At 39.9% G+C, this 25,444-nt stretch overlaps 1 protein-coding gene across 1 annotated transcript in view; it reads right to left on the reverse strand.

Annotated features, from left to right (window-relative positions):
* Positions 1-5,399: 5,399 nt before the first annotated feature.
* pdia5 (protein disulfide isomerase family A, member 5) overlaps positions 5,400-25,444 on the reverse strand; it is a 51,167-nt gene continuing 31,122 nt past the window's right edge. The window contains exons 12-17 of the mRNA XM_061088249.1: positions 20,523-20,593; positions 19,626-19,789; positions 19,027-19,157; positions 15,661-15,731; positions 8,570-8,704; positions 5,400-7,693 (exon numbers count right to left, since the gene is read on the reverse strand). Coding sequence (XP_060944232.1) covers positions 7,619-7,693; positions 8,570-8,704; positions 15,661-15,731; positions 19,027-19,157; positions 19,626-19,789; positions 20,523-20,593 — 647 coding nt within the window. The 3' untranslated portion in view covers positions 5,400-7,618. The remainder of the gene's footprint in view (positions 7,694-8,569; positions 8,705-15,660; positions 15,732-19,026; positions 19,158-19,625; positions 19,790-20,522; positions 20,594-25,444) is intronic.

Here is a 25,444-nt window from a genome sequence, read left to right on the forward strand (position 1 = left end):
AAGGACGCTCCTCTCATAGGCTCCTCTGAATGGATCCTCTGAAAACATCTGGATCGTTTCACCCTGTTCCGTTTGACGTCACAGACAATTATAGTAATGTTTGATTAAACTTGTGTCCAATTGAATTATAATATAATTACTATACAATTACTTTTATTATTTATTCTTATAAAAAAAATTGTCACTGAGACAGTTTCTAATTTATTCATTTGTGTGCTCAAACATTTAAAGGATTTACTTAACCTAATTAATCCAGTAGTGTTGTAAATACTCTTTTTTCTATTTCAGAATGTTTTGTTTGTTTTTCATTCGAGGGATTTTTCAGATCAACTCATGTTTTGTGTTTGTTTCCAATCTTTCTGCAATTATGTCTCTATAATCTCAAGATATTAGTGTAAAAAGACACAACTCTCCTCTTCTGACTTCTTTTCGATTTGAGAACGTTGTTATTCCAGGGGATTTTATTTTATTATCATTAGTGTTATGATATATTGCGTGCTTTATTGTTATACCTTTTACTTTATAAAGCACTTTGATCAACCAACTTGTTTTAAATGTGCTACATAAATAAAGTTGACATTATTTGAACTTTAACATTAGGAGATCCTGTAGCACTTGGGTAGCTTAAACAAAGTTACACTATAACTTAGGGTAAAAGGTGGAAAGAGTGAGAGGTTAAAACATAAACTTAAACATAAATCTTTTTAATATTAATAAATGTTGCCGGGTGATAATATTTTGAGATAATACTGTACATTGAACCAAAAATGCTATCAAAGATCTATAATTTACAGTCGATGTTGGTCGACAGTAAAAAAGTTACTATAATATTCACTATTTTCTCCCCAACTCCAAGTCTGTAAATATTCATGAGCCCATTAACTGTGATAGATACTGTTTCAGTATTCACATTTTTGCCCCATTTGTATTTCTTATTCCAGTTTCCCACTAAAGCCAATAACAAATTAGTTGATCTCCAACCCTCTGATGCTGCGAAAAAACGCAGAAATTAAAATAACATGAAAAATGAATGTGTTCCCAAAGCCTGCCGGGCATTGGTCCTCTGAAATGAGCCATTCACCGGCAACAGCATTTTCTCCTATTTTCATACATTTCCTGTTACAATATGGACGAAATACTCAAACTGTGGCTGGAGGAAATGAAAACAATACAGACACACTTATTGGCCTCATCCCTCACACATACCTGTGCAATCTCCCTAGAGCTGTGGCAATGTGTCAGCCTGGAGGCACCTCCTCAGTCCCCTCATGGTGTGAGAGAGGGAGACAGACACACACAGTGAGAGCGGATGATGGATGCCTGCTGCTGCTGACAAGTTGATGAATAGTCGCAAGTCTCAGGCAAGTGTTTAATGCAGAAAGTGTCAGGTGTGAGGAAGGCAGTGTCGTCATTCACAGTGACACCGTCTAAACAGGTGTGCAAACACATCAGCATTCAAATGCATCAGCGCTGATTTCCTCTTTCCCGGGATGTCATCATTACACATTTCAGCTTTGAGCCCAGAAACTCTCTAGAACCATGACATATCAAAAAACACACCTTCAGAACAATCTCCCGGTTCAACCGCAGGAGTTTGATATTTTCCCTGGAAATGCATGAATTGTATTGTTCTACTCTCTTGGGCAATAATTCATTGCATATACCCTGCAGTCAGGTGATGCTGAGAAACCTTTGTTTTACTGTAACAACGTCACTTCATTATGATGTCACCATGATGTCATTCATATTACATGATGATGAATGATTGGATCAAAAAGGTAATGGATTCCGTTCACCCCCAAGTATTATTCCAACCAAGTTTGGGGAAAATTCACCCATGTGTTGTTTTTTTGTACACACACACACACACACACACACACACACACACACACACACACACACACACACACACACACACACACACACACACACAGCCTTAGTTTGTCTGAGTGATCGCCTAGCCCATTACCTTAACCCTAACCCTCCAAACTAAGTGCCTAATCCTAACCCTAACAATTAACCTAACCTATACCTTATTCTTACCCTAAAACCAAGTTTTCACCCCCAAACAGTCCATTAAAGATGGGTCACAAAGTGAGGACAGGCCAAAAGGTCCTCACTTTCCCACAATGCCCTCACTCCATTGGTTGTAAACTCAAACTGGTCCTTACAAAGATAGTTGTACAAGAGCGCGCACACACACAAACTCACACACACAAACACGACAAATGACTTCATAGATTTGTTTAAGGGTATGTTAATGTGTATAATAAACAGTATAAGTATATGTACCTTCTTAAATCTTATCACCTAACTTTGTTTGTCCTGGGTTCAGTCTGTTGCGTCTCACGTCTGCACGCAGTCTGGGATTATCTGAAATTGTTCCTTTGCTTTATTAAAGGTAAGATAACTGGATAAATTGAGCCACACATCAAACCCCCTCTTCTTTTTAGATTTCAGCACCGAGGACATTCTACAATTGAGTTTTATTTATTGAAGTGCTGCTTTAAATTAGGACTTTTGCAAATGTGTCCTGCAGCAACTGGGTCATTTTAAATCTTTTAAATCAATAATGAAATATTTCTTAGAACAAAAAGGGTTATTAAAAACATAAAACTGACTATTGCAGTATAACAAGAACTTTCCTCATTACATTGAAGATCAAACGGTTTTGTTCTTTCTTTCTTTCTTTCATAGAAATAATGACTTAAAGACTGATTTTACTCACTGGTCTCTTGGAAGGTGGAGTCAGTGATTTAAGAGAAGTAATGTCAAATTCACAGATTGGATCTGATTCAGCATCTATAGCATGAGGGTCATATATTGATCATAAATAATTGACAGTAAATGTATTGATCTTAATGTATTGATCTGTAGCCTGCAGCTAATATTCATGCATTGTGTGCAGGGTGCAGCTGGCTGCACATATACAGAGGAAGCACAATCTTTACTAGACTTTTGATGGTTTCACTGGTCAATCAGGATTTGACATTTTCATGGCACAGATCTTATTGATTTAATAAATCATTATTGACGGATCCAAATATTTCATGGAAACGCCGCCGCTCTTCTCAGTGTTGACTAACGGCGCCATTGATTTCCATGGAAAGTGAAAACCGTGATCTCACAACAGAGAATGCAAATCATTTTGATTACAGCCTTGTGAGAAATGTGCAAAAGAAAATCTTTATCTCTCTCAAGCAGACACTCAGAAGCCGCTTTATTTCATTGTTCTGCTGTTTGGTCCAATTTGTCCCAGTGTCAGCATATCGAATGGTTACAAAAATTATAGTAAAAGGAAGGAACTAAATGTTGAACAGAGAAGATAAAACAAAAGTCAACAGCAGGTGGCTGCTTTTTAACAGTGCATCTAAAAAGAAGGGTCATGTTAGGAGTCGTATTAAAAATGAACTGAAGCAGAAGTGAGGCAGAGGACACACAGAAACATTACAGAGATAAAACTGTGATCAGCCCCAAACACAATCTTCTATAAAGGGAAAATGGCTCCTGTTAAGGATACTTGAATGGGAGCAGACCTTGACTTTGTGTTAACGGCCCTCCATTTCTTACGCTCATTTTCCACAGGTTAAAAACGCTTCTCCCTCCCCTCCGTAAAAAAAAAAACACAAAGAGGCGAGGAAGCAAACTCGCAGGCATGAAAAATCTCCTTCCTCTTTGAAAATCCCCTGAAGTGAAATTGGGATTGAGAGGGTATTTCTACCCCTGCTCACAGGCATTAATCAGCCCGGCTCAACACGGCATGCATCCCAACAAGCACACTTTATCTGAGCACACCCACATGACCCCTCAATAAATGAACACAAAAAGTCTCAAAGTCACTCCAGAACTTAGCCCGAGTCTTTCAGGTGGATGATGTGGCTCCACCATAGACTGTATATACAAGAATCTACGCAGCTTTCTGAGGACCTTGACCATAAAAGCATTTTCCCTGATAGTGTTTGACATGTTTGAAGCTCAGCTCATGGGCTCCCACTGACATCATGAGTGGGGTCACTTTTAGGCCCCGCGCCATTTTCCACCCATTTCTCATAATAAAGCCATCAGTGTCAGATCTGCTGAGTGCTGCTCATGCTCCATTTGTTTCCCTTCTGAGATGCAGAACTGAGAAAAATGTCAAAATAAACGGCCACAAAAAAAAAACTGCTTTCACCAGGACGATCCATCAATGCAGCCACCTGACAAGGTCGATTTGAATCTATTCCATTGTGGCAACAGTGGAGCCTGCAAATGCCGGTGCAGCAGTGTTTTAAAAATAAATTCAAACATGTTCTCACACTCTGCACATTCATCAGTGTGTCTTATTGAATAAATGATATTGTGTGTTTTTCTCTTTGAGTTCTAACTACGTTTCTAGTGTATTATGCAAAATAGCACAAATATTGATGGATATGCTCGAGGCTCATCACTAAGATTAAAGAATTACAACCATTTTCACCTGTGTTGTTTTTAGTGTTGATTAATTTATGAAATGTCACATTACTAAAAAAATAACCAAAAACATGGAGTCCAGTTAGCTGCTATGTAGAAATAGAGGTGAAGTAAACATGTTTACTTGCGTTGTTTATAAGCACAATGACATGTTTAATGGGTAATGTTTACCATGTTCAAGCATATACTGTAAATAACGATGGACAACAAATCTCTACAAAAATGAGGCCAAAGTATCCTGGATAGTCTGCACAGTCGTGATCGTGTGGAGCCACTGTATCAAGGTCCTTGACAATACTCACTCAACTGATCACAAATCAGTGTCAGCTATACATCCCTTTAACAAAATCAAATAACCAACTCACAAAAATGTATTTAATGCATATTTAGAATTTTTATATTTGGACCAGGTCCCATCTGCTAACATGGAGGCAGGGTTTATGACCTATACTGCAGCCAGCCACCAGGGGGCAATAAAGATGGTTATGACTATAACTATTGATCTATGAGACCGAACGATGACCGTCACCCTCTCTTGTCACTCAGAATGGGCTGAGGTGTTCAGACAAGGAGACGGTGCGCTCACCGGGGAACTTTATGGCCGGCGAGCCCCGCCCCCTAAAGTCAGTCATGTGACTTTTATTGATATATGGTCTCGATGATAGGGAGAGGAGGGCATCATTCAAGGTAAAGACCGTGCGGACGGTCATCGTTCGGTCTCATAGAACCAGTTATTGTCATAACTTACTTTATGTTGACTTCTCTTTGATCTTTGACTGATTGGTTCAAAAAGTTCATCATACAGAGGTTCAATCCCAAGTATTATTCCTAGATTATTATCATAGATCCCATTTGGGAGCCATAGTGTCATCCGTCTGTGTATACGGCCAACGGCGTTATCCCTGAAATTCTGAACGCATGTCATGTGTATAATGTATGAAAACACAGGATTTTCTTTTCTGGAAATGTTCTTTTTTTATTTTATTTCGCAAGGTCCTTACTGCAAGGGGCAAAACTGTACATATTGCTGGGCACAGAAAAGTCAACAAAGGCAACAATGACTTCTTGGCAAGTGTGACAGATTCCCACACAACACAGATTCCTTTGGGATAAGACAGAGGTGGTTGTTCTATTATTCAACAAACGAGTGATTTCACGGTGAAGATTTCTAAAGAAAACAAATGAACAACATTCTCATAGGTAATTGTTTCTCCTCACGAGGAGAAGGAACACCTAACCACATTGATATGTCAACACGGATCTGTGTAAAGAACTCTTCCAAAAAGCTCTCGATACACAACAAAGTGATTAAAGTCACATTGAACACTAAACACAAACAGGTGTTTGGTGCCAGCCAGAACATTTGAGACAGTTTCACTTGGAATGAGTCCATTAAGAATCACAAGGTTTGTCCAATGAGAAATGGTTCAGTAACGTCTACTCACAAGTCTTATTCAAAACATGATATTCTGATACAGCACAGAAAAAGGATATTTTAGGATTTTATCTTCTTGAGATACAAACGATATTTCATATGGTGACATAAGGGCTCCCAATTATTCTGCTGGAATGCATAATAACAAACAAACTAGTTCCCTTTAATTGTGTTTCGCGATCCCTGAGAACCATATTCATAACGAAAGAAACCAAAGTCTTGAATAATGAAACACAAGTCCAGCTACAGATAAGCCTTTAAATATTTATAGTGGCCAGAGCATGGGAGTTGAAAACACAGAGCATTAAAAAAATTACATCAGAGGTAATAATGATGACTCTGAATCAATGATGCTGGGAGAAGCTGGAGGGGTCGGGAGACTTCAGTTGATTAATACCTAATTACTCCTTGGATGTACTGTGAAGACATCCATTGAAATGGGAGGGGAGGAATGGGAGAGCGCTATCCAAGCTAACTGAAGACGAGCGAGGCCAAGGGGTGGCAGGCAGGTGCAGATCGAGATATAAAAAAAATGGCCACAGTGTTATTTTTTCTCCTCTTGGCTCCTCTGTATCGTTCAGTTCACCGATGTAGGGAAACATTAAACTTAAACAAAAACCCTGAATGCCCAAAATGAAAACCAGAGGCTTAAAGTATTCCAGCTTCTCCCTGAACGATGTGTGAATGCATAGCAGTTTGTAAGATACTGGGTGTTCACTTAAACAGACGGAGGGATGATTTAAGTTTTGGATATTCTATCATTACTTGGGTTCTGCCTTTGTGAAAACCTTGATGAAAACCCATTTTGAATTAACAACACAAAAGCTGCAAGATGTTAAATGTCACTTTAGTGTTGAATGTTGTAAACTCGAAATGAAAATGTATAAAGCATGAAACTATGGAGGGTAATGTGCATTAATATTTGGCATTTCATGTTCTTGAATAACGAGGGCACCAGGCATCTGGTTCCCTTCCACTTTTCATATTTATGCAATTCCAGCTATTGTTTTTATCTTTTTAGATCTGTAAGGCCACAGTTAAGAGCAAAGAAAAAATGACCTTGAAGTCAAACTAATCATGAAAGCTGGGAACTATTCAGAATATTTACCCTTTGGTTGTAATTTCCCCTCACATTGCTACAGTCCCTGATCATTTGCAGCCACACTTCTTTTAGATGTTAGTGTTGAACCCAGTTATCTTCTAACTGATGAAAAAGCATTACTCTGGATGGTCTTGGACTTGAGACATGAAGAAACTGTAGAAAAATATTGGAACAGGTGTTTGTCTATACAGGAGACACATGCTGATTATCAACAGAGCAGGGACGATGGAGCTGGATTTGGACCCCTGTGGAGAGACGCCTCCATCTTTAATTAATGGTGCCCACCACCACGGGTGTCATTCAGTTTCAGACCCCCCACACAGGGCTAAGCAGGGGTCAGTATTGCATAGATACTGTATAGGGTGTAGCTTTTCACATATGCAGTCACAGTGTTATGGGCAAATATATGAAATCAATTTGAATTCTGTCCGTGTACTTTCTGCCCATCAGAATATCCATGAAAAAAAAAAGTGGTTGGTCTGACAGAAGGTATCTGTTGGTATAAAAAATAGCCTTTCGCTGAGGTCATCAAGTCTCCCGAGTCAGTGCGGATAGGGCCCTCGCCGGGGTCAAAGGTCCCAGTGCAATGACAAACTGTGCAGTGCAACGCCCCCTCGCTGAGCCCCCCCCGATCAGAGCTCCTCCTTCTTCTTGACAACCTGGTCCCGTCCTCTGAGGCTGCGCATGAAGCCTATGAAGCCTGCCTCCTGTGGACAGAAGAACAGCTGCTGAGTGCACAAAGTTGTACTGATCGTCACAGAACTTGAAGTCATTTGTAAGTCTTGAAATGCTTCTTCTAATCTTATACAAATGAGTCAAACTTTATCTGAACTTGTCCCGACAGTACTGAGATAAGAGATGTAAACACGGAATCTTAATGTTGTTGCCAAGTTGAAGGTCAATCCTCTTAGCTCCAAAACATTCCACCTGTGTTATTCTCTGCTGCCTAAGGTCAGGATGAGCTGTGAGTGTGAAGGAAGAACTGGGACGCAAAAAAATACCTAATTTGGCTGTGAACATTTTGTTTGGTGACTCAGGAATGTTCTAATATCATATATACTAATATTACTTGTTGTATGTTTTGAAAGGGTTACGTGATATCTAATTGTCTGTTGTGAATTATTGTAAAGAAGAATTCTTCTTACAAAGTCTGTGAAGAGCTTTATTTACATTTAAAGGGAATTACTGATAGGACAGACATTTAAAATAAAGAATCATCATTATCGTCAGCTAAAAAACTGAAAATACATAACATTGGACAGGTTATCACTTCTACATTAACGTCTTTGTTAATTTGACCATTTTTGGCAAAAACATATATAATAAAAAAGCAGACTGGACATAAGTGAGTAGTCGGCTGTTTGGCTGCTAACGGAGAGATGTTGCCATAAATAGCTCAGTTAACATAATAATTCTGTCCACTGAAGACATCCACCCTCTTTTTAATGATCTATGAATTTCATCCAAAACAAGGAGAAGAAATTGAAATTCTAGCTAAATTGTGTGGGCTTACACAGAGAGTGACATCAGTAGTGAGAATGAAAGTAAACATGAGAGCAGGAGAGACGTTAAATACAACTTACCCCACGATCTCCATTGTACTTGTCCACAAACTTGCCGTAGTTGTAGTGACTGAATGTTGGGTAACCCTCCACGCCTTCCTGCTTACAGAGCTCGTGGCTCTGTCCCTTTGTACAGTCCACAGCAGCGTATACAATCTGAGGAAGAGATAAAAGTGAAGAAGAATGAATAAAGGATAATATAAGAAAGTGCTGGACATTTGCAAGATTTATCAGTAATTCTATACGTCTTCTATGTTCTGTGTTCAGCATGTCAACATACTATCCAGCAGAAGAGAAGTTACCCAATGAAAACCTGTGTATTTTTGTGTTTTAAAGAGAGTTGCAGTTATTTTCTCAGAATTAAACAAATGTAAGTTCATGAGTCGAGTCTATTTATGCTTCGGCTCACATTCTGTCATTTAATGTCCCTGTTTTATTATTCTATAAAATGATTTTAATTCCCAACCGGTATTTTTATTGTTTGTGTTCCACTTAGTGCTTGTTTTTGTATTTCCTTAGCACTCCCTTTATTTTTTAAAGCATTGAAACTTTATTATAATTGCAGATCAATACTATAAAAAGTACAAAGAGGATGTAAGAAGAGGGTACAATAGAAAAGTCAATATTTATCCCCTTGAAATGGGCAATTACAACAAGTACTTGCACACACTCACTCTTTACCAATCTCTACAAAACAAGTCTTGCAGTAAAGTTCTTCCAACAATCAGGTAACATGGTCACACTTTCCCCTTCTGTTCCGAACGCATCACTTTGAATAAGGACCAGTGTATTTTCACAGTGAAGTTGACCTTTAACCTTTTCAAGATGATATGTGATATTTTTATCCCATCAGACATTTGCGTAAATTCTTCTCATAACTTATTCATGTCTTCTTGAAGTATGTGTTTTGTGATGTGGCTGTGACCTTGACGCTTGACCGCTGAGCACCATTTTTTTTTAAATTTCATTCTGGAGTTCAACTGGACGCCAGATGTGATGAAATGCGCTCCGGGCTGTTGCTGATATATTGGTGCCTTCAGAAGAAATGGACAGACGTGAGGTCACAGTGACCAACAAACTCTAATCAGTTCATCCAGTTCATTATTCACCAACACCAGCTCTGCGCTCAGTTCCCGTCATCGATCCTCTAGACACTCTCAGTTCTAGAGTCAGAATTGTTATTGATGCTGTGACCCATCACGAAGAGCAAAGATCTCTCTGGTACGAAAAAGCCTGTTTGAGAAATGCAGGTATAAGATGTAGACAGGCTGAACACAGGGGGAGAAAAACCCAACTCCAGGTTCATTATGAGATTTATTAAAGTGAGACATTGGATATAACATGGAGCTTAAAAGGTTTAGGCTTGCCTTCTTTCTCTGATGTTAGAAAACTAACATTCACCCTGCAGCATTAGCCCTGTCTGAACTGTCCTCCACTAACTCATACAATGACCATCGGCCAATGGCTGTCTCCTGTGCCTCCTAATGAGACCTGTCTAGACCTCTCAGGGATCTTTTAAAGGATGCTTTGACCACATAGCATCAGACAATACAGATATCGTCAGGCTTTTTTACAGGGGCCACGGAGGATAGCAGGGTATTAAACCTCTTTTGTAAAAAATATAGCCTGGATGCTTCAGTAATAAATAACTATAGGCCCATATCAAAGCTACCCTTTTTCGAAAAAAAATTACGAAAAAAGTCTCTTGATGCAAAGCAATTTCTTTAATGCTTTTTAGTCTGGATATTACTCACACCACAGCACTGATGAGAGCACTGAGACGGCTCTTGTTAAAAGTTTGTAAAGACGTCTGAGCAGTGATGCATAAAAATCTCAATTTAGGTGTCAGAGTATCTCAGTGTAAGATAGGCTTCTAGTTTGTGAGTATAAATTGGTAATAGAGAATGTGAGAAACCACACATGAGGTTCCTCAGGTGTCCGTTCTCCAGGTTTGTCCATCTAACATCTACAGCACATGTTCCCCCCTTGTTCAAATTAGACAGATGAAAAACAAATCAAAAAAGTTGTATAGTCATTTGCCTTTGCTGAGTAATAGTATTGAACATGGGGACATTTTAAATGATAACTTTTGGCACCAAAGAAGAATAATAAAGTCAGTGCTCACCTTGAATCCATGACATTAAAATCGATGAACTATTAGAGCACATCCCTCGGTCAAAGCCCAAAAGCCCTTTATTGAACAACATTTAAACTCACTATATCAAGGTTTATATTTGGACCACACACTCATAAATATCAATCCCCTCAATATGCCTGATCTGTTTCATCAAGATCTATAAATTATTCTCAGAAATCAAGGAAAATGTTAAAAAACAGACGGTGATCAAGATCTGCACCAATTAAGTTCCAACATAACCCTCTTAGCGACTCAAATTTCAACAGCAGCACAAAGACAATTACAATATCAGCCAAGTGCCACCTTCAAAACACGACAAGAATTAAATAATTCCAGCTATGGCTATAAGTGGGGTGGAGGCATTGAAATAAGTGGAGCATTCCTCTTTAGTCAAACCATTCAGAGGAGTTGGAGAATTTTTTTCGTACATTAGTCACTCCTGCATAAAAACAACAAAGGAGATTAATGTTGTGAGGCTGTTGCAACGATTAGTGATAAGACGCCCAATAAGGCGTGAATGCCGCCTCACTGATACTTGGCTGACTCTGCGTGTCCCTTTGGACAACTGATCTGTCACCCTCTCTCAGGATGCTGAACGCAAGAGCATTGAACCTGTCAACATCGAATAATCATTCCCGGTACATCTGCTTGCTCATGCTGAATGAGGAAATGAAGGAAAACATATGAGACACTTCTCTGCACCTCCTACAATGAAGGGCCTCTCAAAACCTCATGTCCTCATTACAAAATACAAGTGTCTCTTGTTTCGTTTCCCATGTCAATTAAAATACTCAGCACAAAGGGGGGACAAGGAAAAAACTACTACATGTATAAAGGCAATGCAGAGACAATAAAGAGACAGTCCGTTAATCAGGTGCCTTACACTAGGTGTCTGAGTGCTCCCCAACAAAACGATTTCACTGCAAGCTGCGTTTATTCAGCAGGTTTGAGATGTCTGATGTTTAAAAAAGCTAAATAGTCAACAAAAATTTAGCTGACAACACAGTGTCAAATCACTCTCTCCCGGGAGCTGGGCAGTTCACCAAGATACTGTTTACAATGGGAACAAATGTCTTTTTGCATTTGACGACCCCTGAGTTACGACACAGAGATATACAGACAGTACTTTAAGCAGCAGCAGCACCAACAAGGGACATAATTTAAGTACAGACTCCATCCGACTGCTCAGCCCTGTGTGATCAATCAGAGTAGCTTGGAATTGACCGAACAAAATGAAGTCGTAGAGACGCTGCTCTTCAAAGTCCGCAGCCAGTTCCATTATCGATCCATTGTCAGGTGACAGGGACCTCACATCCTGACATTGTTCCAGTGGCAACATTTTTGAGGAGCAGCATATTATCTGTTGAGTGTCAAGTCCTCAGTGTCGAACTGAAACAAGTTAATCAAACATACTGCTGTTCTCACAATTAAGCTCCTGTACCAGTATCTGTTAAATTGAGCAGCGAAACAAGAGTAACAAACTGTCTTCCTCATTTCATTCATTTATTTCTGTATTATAATACAGATGAAGCTGCCATATGTTCAAAAACACATGTCGTACTGACACAGCAGGAAAATCTGATAAACTTTCAAAAGACAGAAATTGTTTGATACGTTTTGGTAATAATTTTACTCTTCCCGATTATTTTCTCTTTAAATTAAGTTGACCTGAAGTTTATGCAAAACCATGTTCCATTTATTCTTGCTCAGGGTCCTTGGGCTGACTAAATTGTTTGCAATCGAATCAAAGAAAGTGGTGAGTATATTGTTATATCACTAGTTGTGATTAACCTGAATTAATATTTAATAAGGCTTTTGTTTATGCCGACTCTAATTGTAAACATTGAGGTCCAGCTTGTATATTCCCTCTTCCCTGTGTCTGCTGTTGCTCTGCAGCATAGCTTGGCCTTTTCATTGCCCCATGTTGATCAGGTTTGGTGGGACTGTCACCCAAATGCACAGCCCGGTCAAGCCCCAGGAAACGGTGCTGGGCTGTGAAATTATTGTCCCACAGCAGCCAAACCAGGTCACTAGAACTTCTGATTTCATCATGGTGCACACCAGCCCAAAAAGCATTTTTTCCTAATGAACAATCAATGGAAAAGGAGTGGCTGTAGAATGCCTAGTAAAATTGTGGATTTTCACATTACATAAGATACAAAAACATTTGGAAAGTCTAGAAAAGCCGTTCTAGTTTCAATTAATCCCATTCATGTATGTGCAGCGCCAACAGGAAGTTATCCAGCTCAGCCAGACGACTTTTTGAACTGACATTATCTCAGGAAACTCGACTGGAGAAGGTCTTCAGCATGCGTGATAAGATCAACAGTAAATCTCCACAGTCATTGTTTTCCAGGAAGAGACAGTGTCCAAGTAAACTTCCATTTAATTGAGTATCTAAATGTGCACTGGGTGGCTGCATCCTGTACAAACTACAAGGGTTAAAGGGTAGAGACTCCACGCTGAGTATTAAATGGCTCATTGCTCAGGCAGCTGACAGCTTGAAGAAACAAGCAGCTCCAACCAATGTGTACCTTTAATGCTGCTATTGATTAGAATCTGGGAAACAGACAAACAGCTCCCCCACTGACACAGCACAGAATGTGGAGTTTCAATTGTTTGTGTCTTCAAAGCCGCAGCTAAGCTTGTGTTTGTCTTTGGTAAATGAGGCAGGGGCGGCTAATAGACTGTGATTAACACCAGCCTGGTACAATACACTGGGGCTTGGCTTTATAAATAGAGCGTATTGCCAAGTAAACACATGCCGAGCCTCCAGATCTACTCCTGTTCAAACACAACTTCTCACCTTCACTGGCCACAGGAGGGGAGGACGAGAGGTAAGAGACCTGAAACTTCTGCAGTTACACAAACTTCACAGATGAGGGTTCATCTGTTTGGGAGCCTCTTTGGATTTGACCTAGGCTGCTAGATACTGGTTCATTTGTGGTAAGCTGGAGCCAATGCCAGCTGACAGGGTGAGAGGGGGGGTACACCCTGGATAGCGTATTGCATGCAGGGCCGTACAGTCACAAAACCACCACATTCACACCTACAGAAAATGCACCTCATCCCCAGATGGGATTCGAACCGGGGAACCTTCTTGTTTAGAGTCAGTGGTTACAGTGCCACCCAAACAACAACAAATTACATTTCTGACTGATTTAGAAATTTTCGTCTAAAATATTTGTTTACTCCATTATGTTACAGCTGTTCTGGTTGTAAATTTCACCCCCAAGCTTTGGCTTAAAACAACACCGTGCTGGGAGGCAGGGCTATCTATAAAAGCCTGACTTTTCTTTTACATACATACATATATATACATACATATAAACATACTTTATTATATATAAATAAATGACATTCAATTTAAAAATAAATTAGAAATGTTTTACGAATTAGGTATTAAATGTGATATTAAGACCAGAATTAATGTAATTTATCACAGAACAGTCGATATTTAGTTCTGGCTAAAACCACATCTTAGTGTAAAGTATCTCTTTAATGGTAGCTTCAATCATAGCTCCATTGACAATATGTAAAAGCTTATATTTGTTTATTACAGTCTAGTTTTCCAACTGGATAAATCAATAACCCACATGTTTTATATTGTGAAGGATACTGTGTCATTTGAAGGCAGATGTGCAGTGTACAGATTTCATTGTTTACTCTAAGAATCAAGGAATCGATGTTGTACGGGTTTCAAGAGTTGTAGCTGAAGTGCAATACTCTTTGTAAAAAAAACATTTCTAATTTATCTTTGGAGGTTTATTGCAAACGAGAAATGTTGCCACGGATTGCCTCAGAAAGACGGATGACTAAGTTGTTGAGGAGACGTCACTGTTTTATACCATCTGACATTGATTTAAAAAAATTCCAAACAAATGAAAGAGCAAGATGGCCTGAGCACTATTAGAACTATGTGCGGTTAACATTAAGTGCGTGTGTGTGCAAGACTATGTGAGTCACACAGAAATATTGAGCCCTGTAGTCGGAGGGCATTAAAAGTGCAGAGCAGGAGTGGAAGGGTATTGGGACACGAGTCATGAGGGAAAAGGAATAAGAGGGAGTAGGGATGATGGAGGGTAAGGATGAGTGTGTCCTGTTGTGACTGCGTGAACCTCCAATAACCCCAAAGCCCGGAGTGTGCCAGGTTTCTTTCCTTGCCAAGTTTTAATGAATCAGTCAGATGGAGAGAAAACTACTTTACTTTGAGTTTTCAGAATACCACAGTTATCTTAAGATCTAAGTCAGTGAGTGCAATGAGGCTGCAGGGTCTTCATGCTAATTTCAGATTACCAGTTCATTTTATGAAACTCTCCTCTGACACCTATTGAGCTGTCAAAAATGTCTGAGCGCAGAGTACTAAAGTGAATGGATTATCAAAGAGTCACCACTTTTAAGCATTGAATATTGATAAAGAATCAAAGGAGTGCCGTCAGGTCACTCTGAGGTCTAGAGTGTGGAAATATGCTTGTTTACATTCTCTCATCATGTTCCGTGAGAAGATTTATATCTATTTTTCCCCTGTGTATCAAGTTTTATGCAGCTTTTGTTCAGTTTTTCAGTTCATTGGATCTAAAGGCAATAGTCGTGGAATCGGGGGATGGGGGTGTGGGATCCATATCCTGCCGACACACGTGCTCGCCCTAGTTGGTGTCAGCTGTCAATCACAACATCTGACTCCGTTTCTATACCATCAGTTGACAAATTAAATCCAAACTTAGTAGAAACACAAACACATGAAAAGCATCAGTGTCATAGGAACTAGATAAATGACAGAAACGATCTTTGAGAAAAATATATATCTGATACTTTTTTTTTTTGATTCATGTCCAATAATTAACATGGAGGAGGCAATGTTTATGATGTGTACTGCAGCCAGCCACTAGGAGGCGATGAAGATGGCTTCATTTTCAGGGTGCCGTCAATGGTGTAAATTAATGTAATCAGCTGAATGTGCAAAAGCAGCACTAACCTTCCTGTCCTCTTTGAAGAGCTCCGCCGCTGTAGTGAAGTGAGGGACAGCGCTTTTACAATGTGGACACCCTGCGAGAGAACAGACAGATGGGACATTATTACAGTTTACAGTGACACTTTCACACCAAGACATCCGGCTTCACATCCTCAACAGCACCACAGCACCGTAATAATGACACACACGATGCTACTAAAAGGCACACATTTACAGATGCAAATGAAAATACCTTAATCCAGAATTTACTTAGTCTCAAACATGTTCATAAAGCACGTGCTGCTGTCACAATCCTGAAGTTATTGAGAGGTTTATGCCACATTAGAGATGGTTCACTCATATATTATGAGAGACTGTAAATCTCTTTATTGCTGCCATAAACACAACCTCCCAGGAGCTCCCTCTGCTGCAGCAGCCATCAGTTTACACTATGTCAATACTTACACAAAAACACCTCTAGGTACCGCAGCTAAATCATGTTTACAGGCAGCAGGTTGTAGCAGGTAACTATTAATCTGTGGGGGAAGATTTTCAGAGTCTAGCTGCAGCTTACTGAGGACAGAGCGATGTGTTGTTGAACGGCACTTGCAATCAAGCAGAGTGATTGCGGCTGCAACATTGTTTTCCTTTGATTCTCTGTTGGTATTTGAGGCCGTTTGCTTGTCTTGCTCTTCTGTCAAGTGCCTGGTGCTTCGGTTTATTACAATCAAATTCAACGCTGTCAGCAATTGAACTCTTCTGCTGGAAAGGTTAGAAACCGAAAATCACAGCTTGTGCTGGGAAACAGATTCTCCAAAAGGAAATAAGCAGAGAGTCAGTGGGTGATTGGAAATAAGCTTCAATGTGCAGGACTGGGGTGAAATGACTGATCAATCAGCAGATAATAACAATTCAGACACAAACTGTATTTTTAAATTGATGTGCGCATTACTGCTTGAATCTGTTATAATGGACCATCTTTATTTGAAGCCAATGATGCCATCATTAAAGTTTTCCAGTGGTCATACATAAAAAAGATGTGGGCTAATTTAACACCCAACTAACCTACCATTCATATCCAACAATATGTGGACACCCAAATATTATAATTATATATGAAGGTTGATTGTGTCTTTCATACCCGTGTGCTTTAATCTACTCTTGTAACAGCCTCAATTCTTCTGGTTTCACGTTTTATATGCAAATATGCTAATCTCATGTTCCTTATTGAGATGTGTACTCAGAAATGATATATTTCAATAGGAATAATTCCACAGCCTTATTGTGCAGTGGCAGTAGTAAGTTAACTTAAAATACATACATACTTTCTTTCATTATAATTTATAGCACTTAAATAATACACATGAAAATATACAATTGAAATAATTATTAAAGTGCAGCTGCATCTTAGATCAGTTCCCACATGCCATTGTTTAGAGGGGGACAGGTATGAAGGTGAATTGAGACTTGTGGATTAAATAAAGACAAAAAAAGAAAATAGAGCTGTGCATAAGTAGAAGTTGGAGACGATTATTGCCCACTGCCCAGAGGAGCCGGAGCTCGCTAAACACTGAGAACAGAGTGTTACAATTAAGTATACAGATGACAGCAAATTAATTATTTAATCAATCAATTGAATCCTAAATTTATACAAAGGGACAAACAACAAATAATTGCATGAGACCTTTCAGGAAGGAGAAGATATTAAAGCATTCAGTTTCAGTTTAATTTCAATTATGCTGATTTGAGGCTAAAAGTTAATAACCCCCACTTCAGTTCTGTCTGAAGCATCTCCAGCCTCGATATCTTAGCAAGCAGCTGTAACTTATCAAATGCTCTATTAGACGCATAGATCCCTCTCTGAAACAGGGAGACAGCAGGGAGCAGGGGGCAGATGGAGTAGGCGGAGTGGAGGGACGACAGTTTGCCGCCGCCTGATGTGCATCTGGAGCGTTTCTTTGTAGAAGGGCGAACCAAAGGGCCTGATGGAGGCAGCGGCCTGGCCACTGTGCCCTGTCTGGCTTTGAAGCCCTCATCAGACACAAGGGCAAAAAAACTGGGACAAAGGTGTGTGTGTGTGTGTGTGTGTGTGTGTATTGATATATAAGCAGGTCGGCTGCTCTGTATTCCTTCTGCATCTGTGTTTTGTTTGAGAACTCGGATGTAGAGTGTCATAACACCGGGGGCCTACATTTAAAAAAAGAATCTTTTCAAATATGAGTTCAATGACAGAGACTCACCTCTGTCTTTATGGAAGTCTCATTTAAAAGAAAAAAAAGCTCAGTTAGTTGGTGCCACAGACTTTTCTAAATCCAAAGTTTGAGGTGATGTCAAATGTCCTCAGAGAGCAGATGACTGAATCTTTTGCTTGTGGATTTTTTGATACCGAAAAGCACAAAAACTTCACCCCAAGCAGGAAATAAACACAACTGACGTATGAGGACTCTTTTCAGTTTGTTTATAATTCATTTGGATTCACCTTATGTCCGACTGGTGAAAGGAAGTATATTTAGCTTTCTTAGAGAAAAAATATCTGGGTCTTCTGCTGCTACTCATAGAACAATGGAAAAGCTGCCTGCTGCTACTGCAAATGTTGAAGAGACTAAAGCACAAAGTAAAATCAAAACAACAAGCTAAAAAGGCTAAACTCACAATCATAGTCAATTTTACTTATAGTCATATGATTATTTATAACTATTAAATGTTTAATGGAGCTTTAAATGTCAATATTGTTCCTCATGGTGTCCACAACTGTAAACAAGTCGTTTTAAGACCTTATTAATATGACTGGAAATTGAATTTAGGCCCAAACTAGCTAAAGTATAAATTCTTGTTCAAATTAAACGTGTGTAAACGCCACGACTACTCGCCATTCTCAAGTTACCAATCGGTAAACTTGCATTTCCTCCTGTTAATAAACTAGCTGGAAGGCTGCCTAGGAAGGCATTGGTTTAGTGCATAAATGTAATACTTGTGCGTTTTTTCCAGGGTTTTACAGTTTCATGTTTTCCCTGACATATGAGGTGGAACTGTGTTTTGCCCTCTTTGTTTTTTTCACAGATCTATTCTCAGTGATGTGAATCATTCCTCCTTCTCCCCATGGTTTAGGTGGAGTTTATAAACCGTGTGATGAGGAGCTTGGCAGGAAGCGCAGAGTTACGTATGCACACTGGTTTAAAACCAGGATATGATCACACCAAGAAAAATGCTGTGATAACACTTGGTTGCGACAACTTCAACACACTCAAGATATTTTTATCAGAATAGCCAAGAAATTAAATGAATCCACCTAGTGCCACGTACGGATGAGCCGTACAGGAGTGATTTCTGACTTTTGAAAAGGGTTAATTAACAGTTGTGTTAAGTAGATGTAATGAATTAAGCTCTTACAGGGGGCGTAGAACATGACCAGAGCATGTTTCTTCTTCTTCAGCGCCTCCCGGAAATCCTCTGATCCGAGATGGCTAACGCTGGAGGGCTTATCCTCCCAAGACTGCTCAGGTGGAGGTGGAGCTTGGGGACTAGAGACATGAAACACAGTAAAGCAGTATTTATTAAGTATGACAAACCCTGCTTTACATTTACTGTAGGTGGTAACAGTAGCATAAATATAGATACCGAGTAGGCACACACACAACAGACCTGTTCCCAGTAGTAGTTGTGATATAATACTCAGTGAGTGAGACGTCAGCCTTATATAAAATAATGTCTGTTGACCTCTGGCTGCAGACTGTCTTTATGGAGTCTGTAATTTCTACAGCTGTAATGATGTCATCCTGACTCCATTTCTTGTCACAATGACCTTTTCCAAAGACAAATCTATTACATGTGGCAGCTAATCAAAGACAAACTAAAGTGAAGCTAAAATATAAAACTACGGCCTTAATATCTGCACTGTACACAAGTGTGTTTCTGAATGTGATAACTTTACAGTTTACAGACAGAAGTGAAGATGCAAGTGTGTTGCCTGATAAGTGTGTGTGACTCACTTGTGCATGAACTCGATGATCTTGTCTTTGCTTCGGAGATGCGGCAGCGTGTACTTCTCCTCACCTTTCTGGAAATACTTAACAGTTGGGAAACCGGAGATCTTGAAGCGATCCCCCACAGCCTTGCTCACAGTGGTGTCTACGGCTGCTAACGCACCCGGGCTCTAGGAAGAAAAAACAATAGCAAACAGAAAGTCAAGTGGAAGTTAATATGTCCAATTAGACCCATCAAGGTCCTTAAGACTAAATCATTGCACAACACCAATTAACAACATGCGTTTTGGAAGGTTCAACCTTTGAACATGAGCAAGCAAAGCATTTTCTGCATGTAAAAGTGCTGCATTCAAAAACACTAGCAGAGGAGCAAGAAGGAGAAAAATGAATGATGCGTTGGGTCGTAAGAGCTCAGGGTGAGAGAGGCTCCAGTCCATTGATATTAGATAACGGCCAGGCTTTGCCATTGACCTCCAGTGCTGGGCAGAGCGCCACCAGGAGAAGATCCAAGCGTCTGGCCGGGGGGACTCTTATGGATGAGATAATTGCAACAGTCACCAGGCTGGAGTTTTACAGGCCCTGCCCCTGGCTGGGGAGTGTTAGATTACCACAGAGGACATAATGGTGGAGAGGGGAGATGAGGAACACACCCGCCTAATCAGAAACACATTGAGAGCCAGGCTGTCGGTCAGGCTGACCGTGGGGTTACATGCACCGGCCAGAAGCCTTCCGGCCAAGAGGAGGGATTATTATGATCTGTTAATGAAGCACCGCTACACCCACGTAGATCTATGTGTTCATCAGAGTGTGAGATGTGAGAAATGGACAAAACAAGCCGGCCAGTAGACGTGAATGCTGCACAAACACACACATAAACCCCCAAGGACAAGTTATGAAACTTACATCTGCTCCCTTGTTGAGTATTTCAGCAGCTTCATCGTATTCTGGCTTCATCTTCTTGCAGTGGCCACACCCTGGAGAGTCAAAACACACAAGAGATGCCGACTGATGACAGATTCCTGAGATTGATATCAATACGGCTATTTAAGAGTAGAACAAATTCAAAATAGTTTGTCTGCCAGGTTATCTCACGAGAAACAAATATAAAATGTATTTTTTGTAGCCTTTATATACATTTAAAGCTGTAACCTGAATTTGTTAAATTAGAAATCAAAAAGAAAATTGTTTCCCAAAAACTCAAAAAAAGACACTGATGAAATTTATGTTGCAAGAATTGTTAAAATTTGATTTATCACCCATGTCAACTCCAACAATTTTGTTTTTTCACTGTAGATAAAGATAGGGTTTACGGTCTACAATATTTATCTACTGCAGTTTTTATTCACACAATAATAAAATACTAAAAATATGAACCAATGATATCAGCCTGCACAGTCATCAGTGAGAGTAAATAAGGTAGATTTAGTGAATCACCTCTCAGACAAAGGGAAAAAGCAACTGTATAAATGAAGAAATGATTTGCAGAAAACCAACACTAAGAATCATCTTTAAATCTTTGCGATCTTTGCACATTATAGGAGCTGTCGTTCTGAATTAATTCATCAACGGCTGCAGTTCTCTGGTGTCGTGCTGCTTCCCCCTCGTTTAGCGGGGGTGGGGTGGGGGGGGTTTACTGCCGCCACGCTGAGACTGGAACTGTAAATGAGATGACAAGAGTCTCTCATGTTCCCCAGGAGAGATAATTCATGTCTGATTGCTTACTACATTGTAAACTTTTGGGCATGGGTGTGTGTTTGTGTCTGTGAAGGCATGTTGGATAGGCCTGGGTGAAAAGTGAGTGATGACAGCAGCGGAGAAAGAACGAGAGCAAGAGGATAAAGGCAGTTAGAGGGGAAACAGAGCTTGGCAATATGACTGAAATCAATATCATGACTAGTGGTGTGCTTTATCATATTGTTCATGGTAAAACCAATGTAATTTGTACCATCTCACTGCAAGACATAAACAATTTATTAGGTTTCATGTATTAACATCAGAGCCGAGCACGGCAATAACAAGAGCAGAGGAGATTGAAAGTCATGCTGCTGATGGAGGAACTAGTCCGAAACGAAATTTAGTCACTTTGGTTATATGAAAATTATTTGGTGATTATGTTGGCAATCCAAACACTAAAACGAAGATTCCAAATCGTCAGACTGTAAAACGTAAATTTACAAAACCCAATTTTCTTTTCAAATATTGCAACATGATCTTTTGAAAAGTACGACACCTTTACCACAGACACATGCTTCCATTGTACAATTTATGATTAAATCCTGTTAATTATTCCTACATAAAATACCGTAAAAATTGGATGAATCAATTAAAATATATTAAAATGTTTTTGTGTTTCCTATTTCATGATTAGGCAATGTGTAGATCAATATTCAGAGAAATGTCAGCGTCTCAAAACCTCAACATCAGCCAAACCATTTACCGCTCTGTTCCTTTATTTAGGAGAAAGGGACAAGTTTACTGATGTAATTCTTCTGTATATCTCTATTATCTAGGGGACATAATGTAAGTGTGTGCACGTGTTTGCTCCGAGCATCACGGATAAAGGCCATTTTTGGTGTTGATGTGTGTTTAATATAGCATAAGCAAACATTTTATTTTTTAATCTAAAATGACTTGCAAACACATAACACGGTATTGGTCTAACACAATGTACACAATGTTTTGTCTTAAGATGCAATGAATAGGTTGTTTGATCAGGGATGAGCATTGTGTGTGTGTGTGTGTGTGTGTGTACTCTTATAGTGCTGCTGTGCAGAGGCGCATGAAACAAACTTGGTACATTTCCAAACATGGTAAATTGCCCTTGTCATAACAGTTCAGGAATTCCTTTCTTCAATACATAATGCAGCGCTGGCGCAGGCTATAAATCAAGTGTGATATGGCTCGTGGAAAAAAATACAAGCTGCCTCTCTTTCAACTGAGCCATTGTGGTGTGTGATCACGTAGATTGTGTTGAGGCTGAACAGAGATGCCGAGTGACTAAAAGGACTTTGTCTGACCCTTCAAAGTGATGAGTAAGAGAGAAAACCAAATGTGTGTCCTGTGCTCTGCATCAACCTGGTTATGCATTCAGAGCAAGTGGTGCATGAGGGGCATGGTCAGTGTGTGTGTGTGTGTGTGTGTGTGTGTGTGTGTGTGTGTGTGTGTGTGTGTGTGTGTGTGTGTGTGTGTGTGTGTCTGTTAAAACACACTCAAATTTTGCTGATTCAGCCCGAGTGTAGGGGAGAAAAGATCAGAGTGAGGAGAACGACCAAACTGGCTGTTATAAAAACCAACGTTGGCTAAAAACTACCATGCCTTGAGCCTTTAGGCTGTTGTGAGGTCATTTTCTCTGCGGCCACTGCAGCTGTAAACTAAATCAGTGGCTACTCGCTGAGTGGAGAGTCAGGAGGGATGTTAAAATCCCCAAAAACCCAAACATTTAGGGGTCCAACCTTTTCAGCCACATCTGCAAGAAAAAGCGTTTGTTTAGCTGTGGGAGTCTGGTGATAGCGTTCAGTTGCTGGTTGTGCCACCGTAGGTTTGTGCGTAAATACCCACACTGAGTGCTGTTCGGAGGACGTTGAGAATGGCCACGCTGAGAGGTGGACAGAAATGCAAGCTGATGGTGGTGGTTGGGAGACCATTAATCTCACTCTGACAGCAGAGCCATTAAGAAGCTGCATTGAAGCAGCAAGGCTGGGCTTTTGTGTTTGTGTGTCTGTGTGTGAGAGACAGACAGACAAGAGAGGCAGTGTAATTGTGTGCAATAAATGTTTGTGTCATAATGAGAAAGATCCGTTCGATATGCGTCGGGAGTGTACAGATGTGTGTGTGTGTGTGTTTGTGTTTACAAGCTGAAAAGACTTGATGCAGCCTGTTTCAGCTGACTGCCCTTGATCTGAGGAGTGTGGGTGAGTGGCTGCTGTCTGCAGGTTGAGTCAACATGCAGGACGAGCGCCTGTGAAGCTGTGACACCACATTGAACTACAGGCAATTTTCTATACACGACATTTCTGACATAGGTAACTAATAACTACACACCAACTAATGACGGTAAATCATCTCTGTCAGTTTGCTCGACAAGCAAATATCGAGCAAACTGACAGCTAATACGGCTGTCTACGGCTAATACCTAGTGATATAAAAGTGAGAGTATGAGAACTCATGTCAGTTTTTAAGCAGGATGAATGGTTTAATAAAAACCTAATCCTGAAAAAAAAACGATGAAACAACAATTTTTATAGAACTTTTCTTCTAAGTTTATTTGTTTAATATTTTTGTTCTTTCATTTGCCTTAAGATTTCACTGGAAATGCTAATAAACCGACATTTAATGCATTTCATACAGTGTATGCTAAAGCACCAGAGCTCAGCTGTGCACTGTGGTAAAACATTAACACACATCTGATGTAACTAAATGGCTTTAAGCAGGTCATATTTGTGCCGATTATACTTGTGATCAATAGGCTAAGTGGCGTTAAGACATTTCGAAAATGTTTTCCTGAACCGGCTTTCAAAATATGCTCTGCAACTCTGAACTTTTTTCCCCCGAGGAGTTGTAAGTGAGAGCGCAGTGATGCACACAGTTAAGCACTGGAGCTACTTATCGACCAAAAGCTGATCCAAGGGCTTGCATGCAACATTTCTCTCGATCCTGGTTTGTACGTCTTGTGCAATGGTTGTTATTACATTCCAAACAGGCTGATCTCATAAGCACAATTATGTCACTTGGCTTTCCCAGTTCAATGGATCGTATTTACAGAATTTCCACATTATGACAGTTTCTTTTCCAGCCAACTGGCAGAAGTTAAGTTTGAAATAAATATTTTAGAGTTTTAGGTGGTGCATTGTAATAAGTGGAGGTAGCATGTGCCTCTGCAGTGAGTGAGTGTTAAGGATGTGTTTTTATCATTTCAGCCACTGGAGTCTTTCCCCTCAGGGTGGAGTGTAATGCTCCAGGCAACCTGCAGGTACCAAAGCTCTGCAGCAAAGTATGGAATGCAATTTTTAAAACTATGAATCATTGGGGTGAAAGCTCGGTGTGAGGGCCTTCTGTTTACTTATTAATTTATTTTTATATTGTGGAGACTGAGATGAGCATAAGGATGAGGAGGATGTGGGGGAGGTGAGGTCAGGGGTTAAGAGTTAGACGGAGAAAAACAAAAAAGTGAAAGGTCCAAACATTGGTTTCAATTCAATTCAGATTGTGTCGTGTAGCTGTTGCACTCAGAGGGTATTTCTAAAAGGAGTTAATCTATTATCATGATTTTACATTTACAGTTAGGTCGCATTTGCAAACTCTCCTTTAGAAAGTTCCCTCACACGCAGGAGAGCTGGACCAGAGCAAAACAATCTGGAGCAGGAATAAACAATCAAACCCAATGACAAAATCTGGCATGTTTACAAGTTATTCGTAACAGCAGCGGTACTGGGCGAGAGAACACATTGAACGACAGCCATGCTGATGTGAACCATATGGTCATGGGTCAGTATTATTTGTGACAATGTACTCAAGAGTGAGTGAGTGATACAATAATCTAAAGTTACTGCACACAGCTTGTCCTTAGGGTTTTCCACAGTCCAGCAATATATTATATTGTCAGAGGCAAAGACTAAACACGTCCTTCTATAGTTTTAATGCTGGCTCAACTTCCTGCAATTGGTCCATAAGTCCCAGCTATCCAAAAGGCATTTACCACGGCTGACATTTTCCTCACATTTCTTGTCAAAATTTCCACAACATTATCTCGTCGAAGTTGCTTCTCCAGCTGAGAGTTATGGTGAGCATGAGCGAAACAGAGATGTTATTTTCGTGTCTAAATTGCT

The sequence above is a fragment of the Limanda limanda genome, chromosome 16 (genome assembly GCF_963576545.1).
Source record: "Limanda limanda chromosome 16, fLimLim1.1, whole genome shotgun sequence".
In the NCBI taxonomy this organism is placed as follows: domain Eukaryota; kingdom Metazoa; phylum Chordata; class Actinopteri; order Pleuronectiformes; family Pleuronectidae; genus Limanda; species Limanda limanda.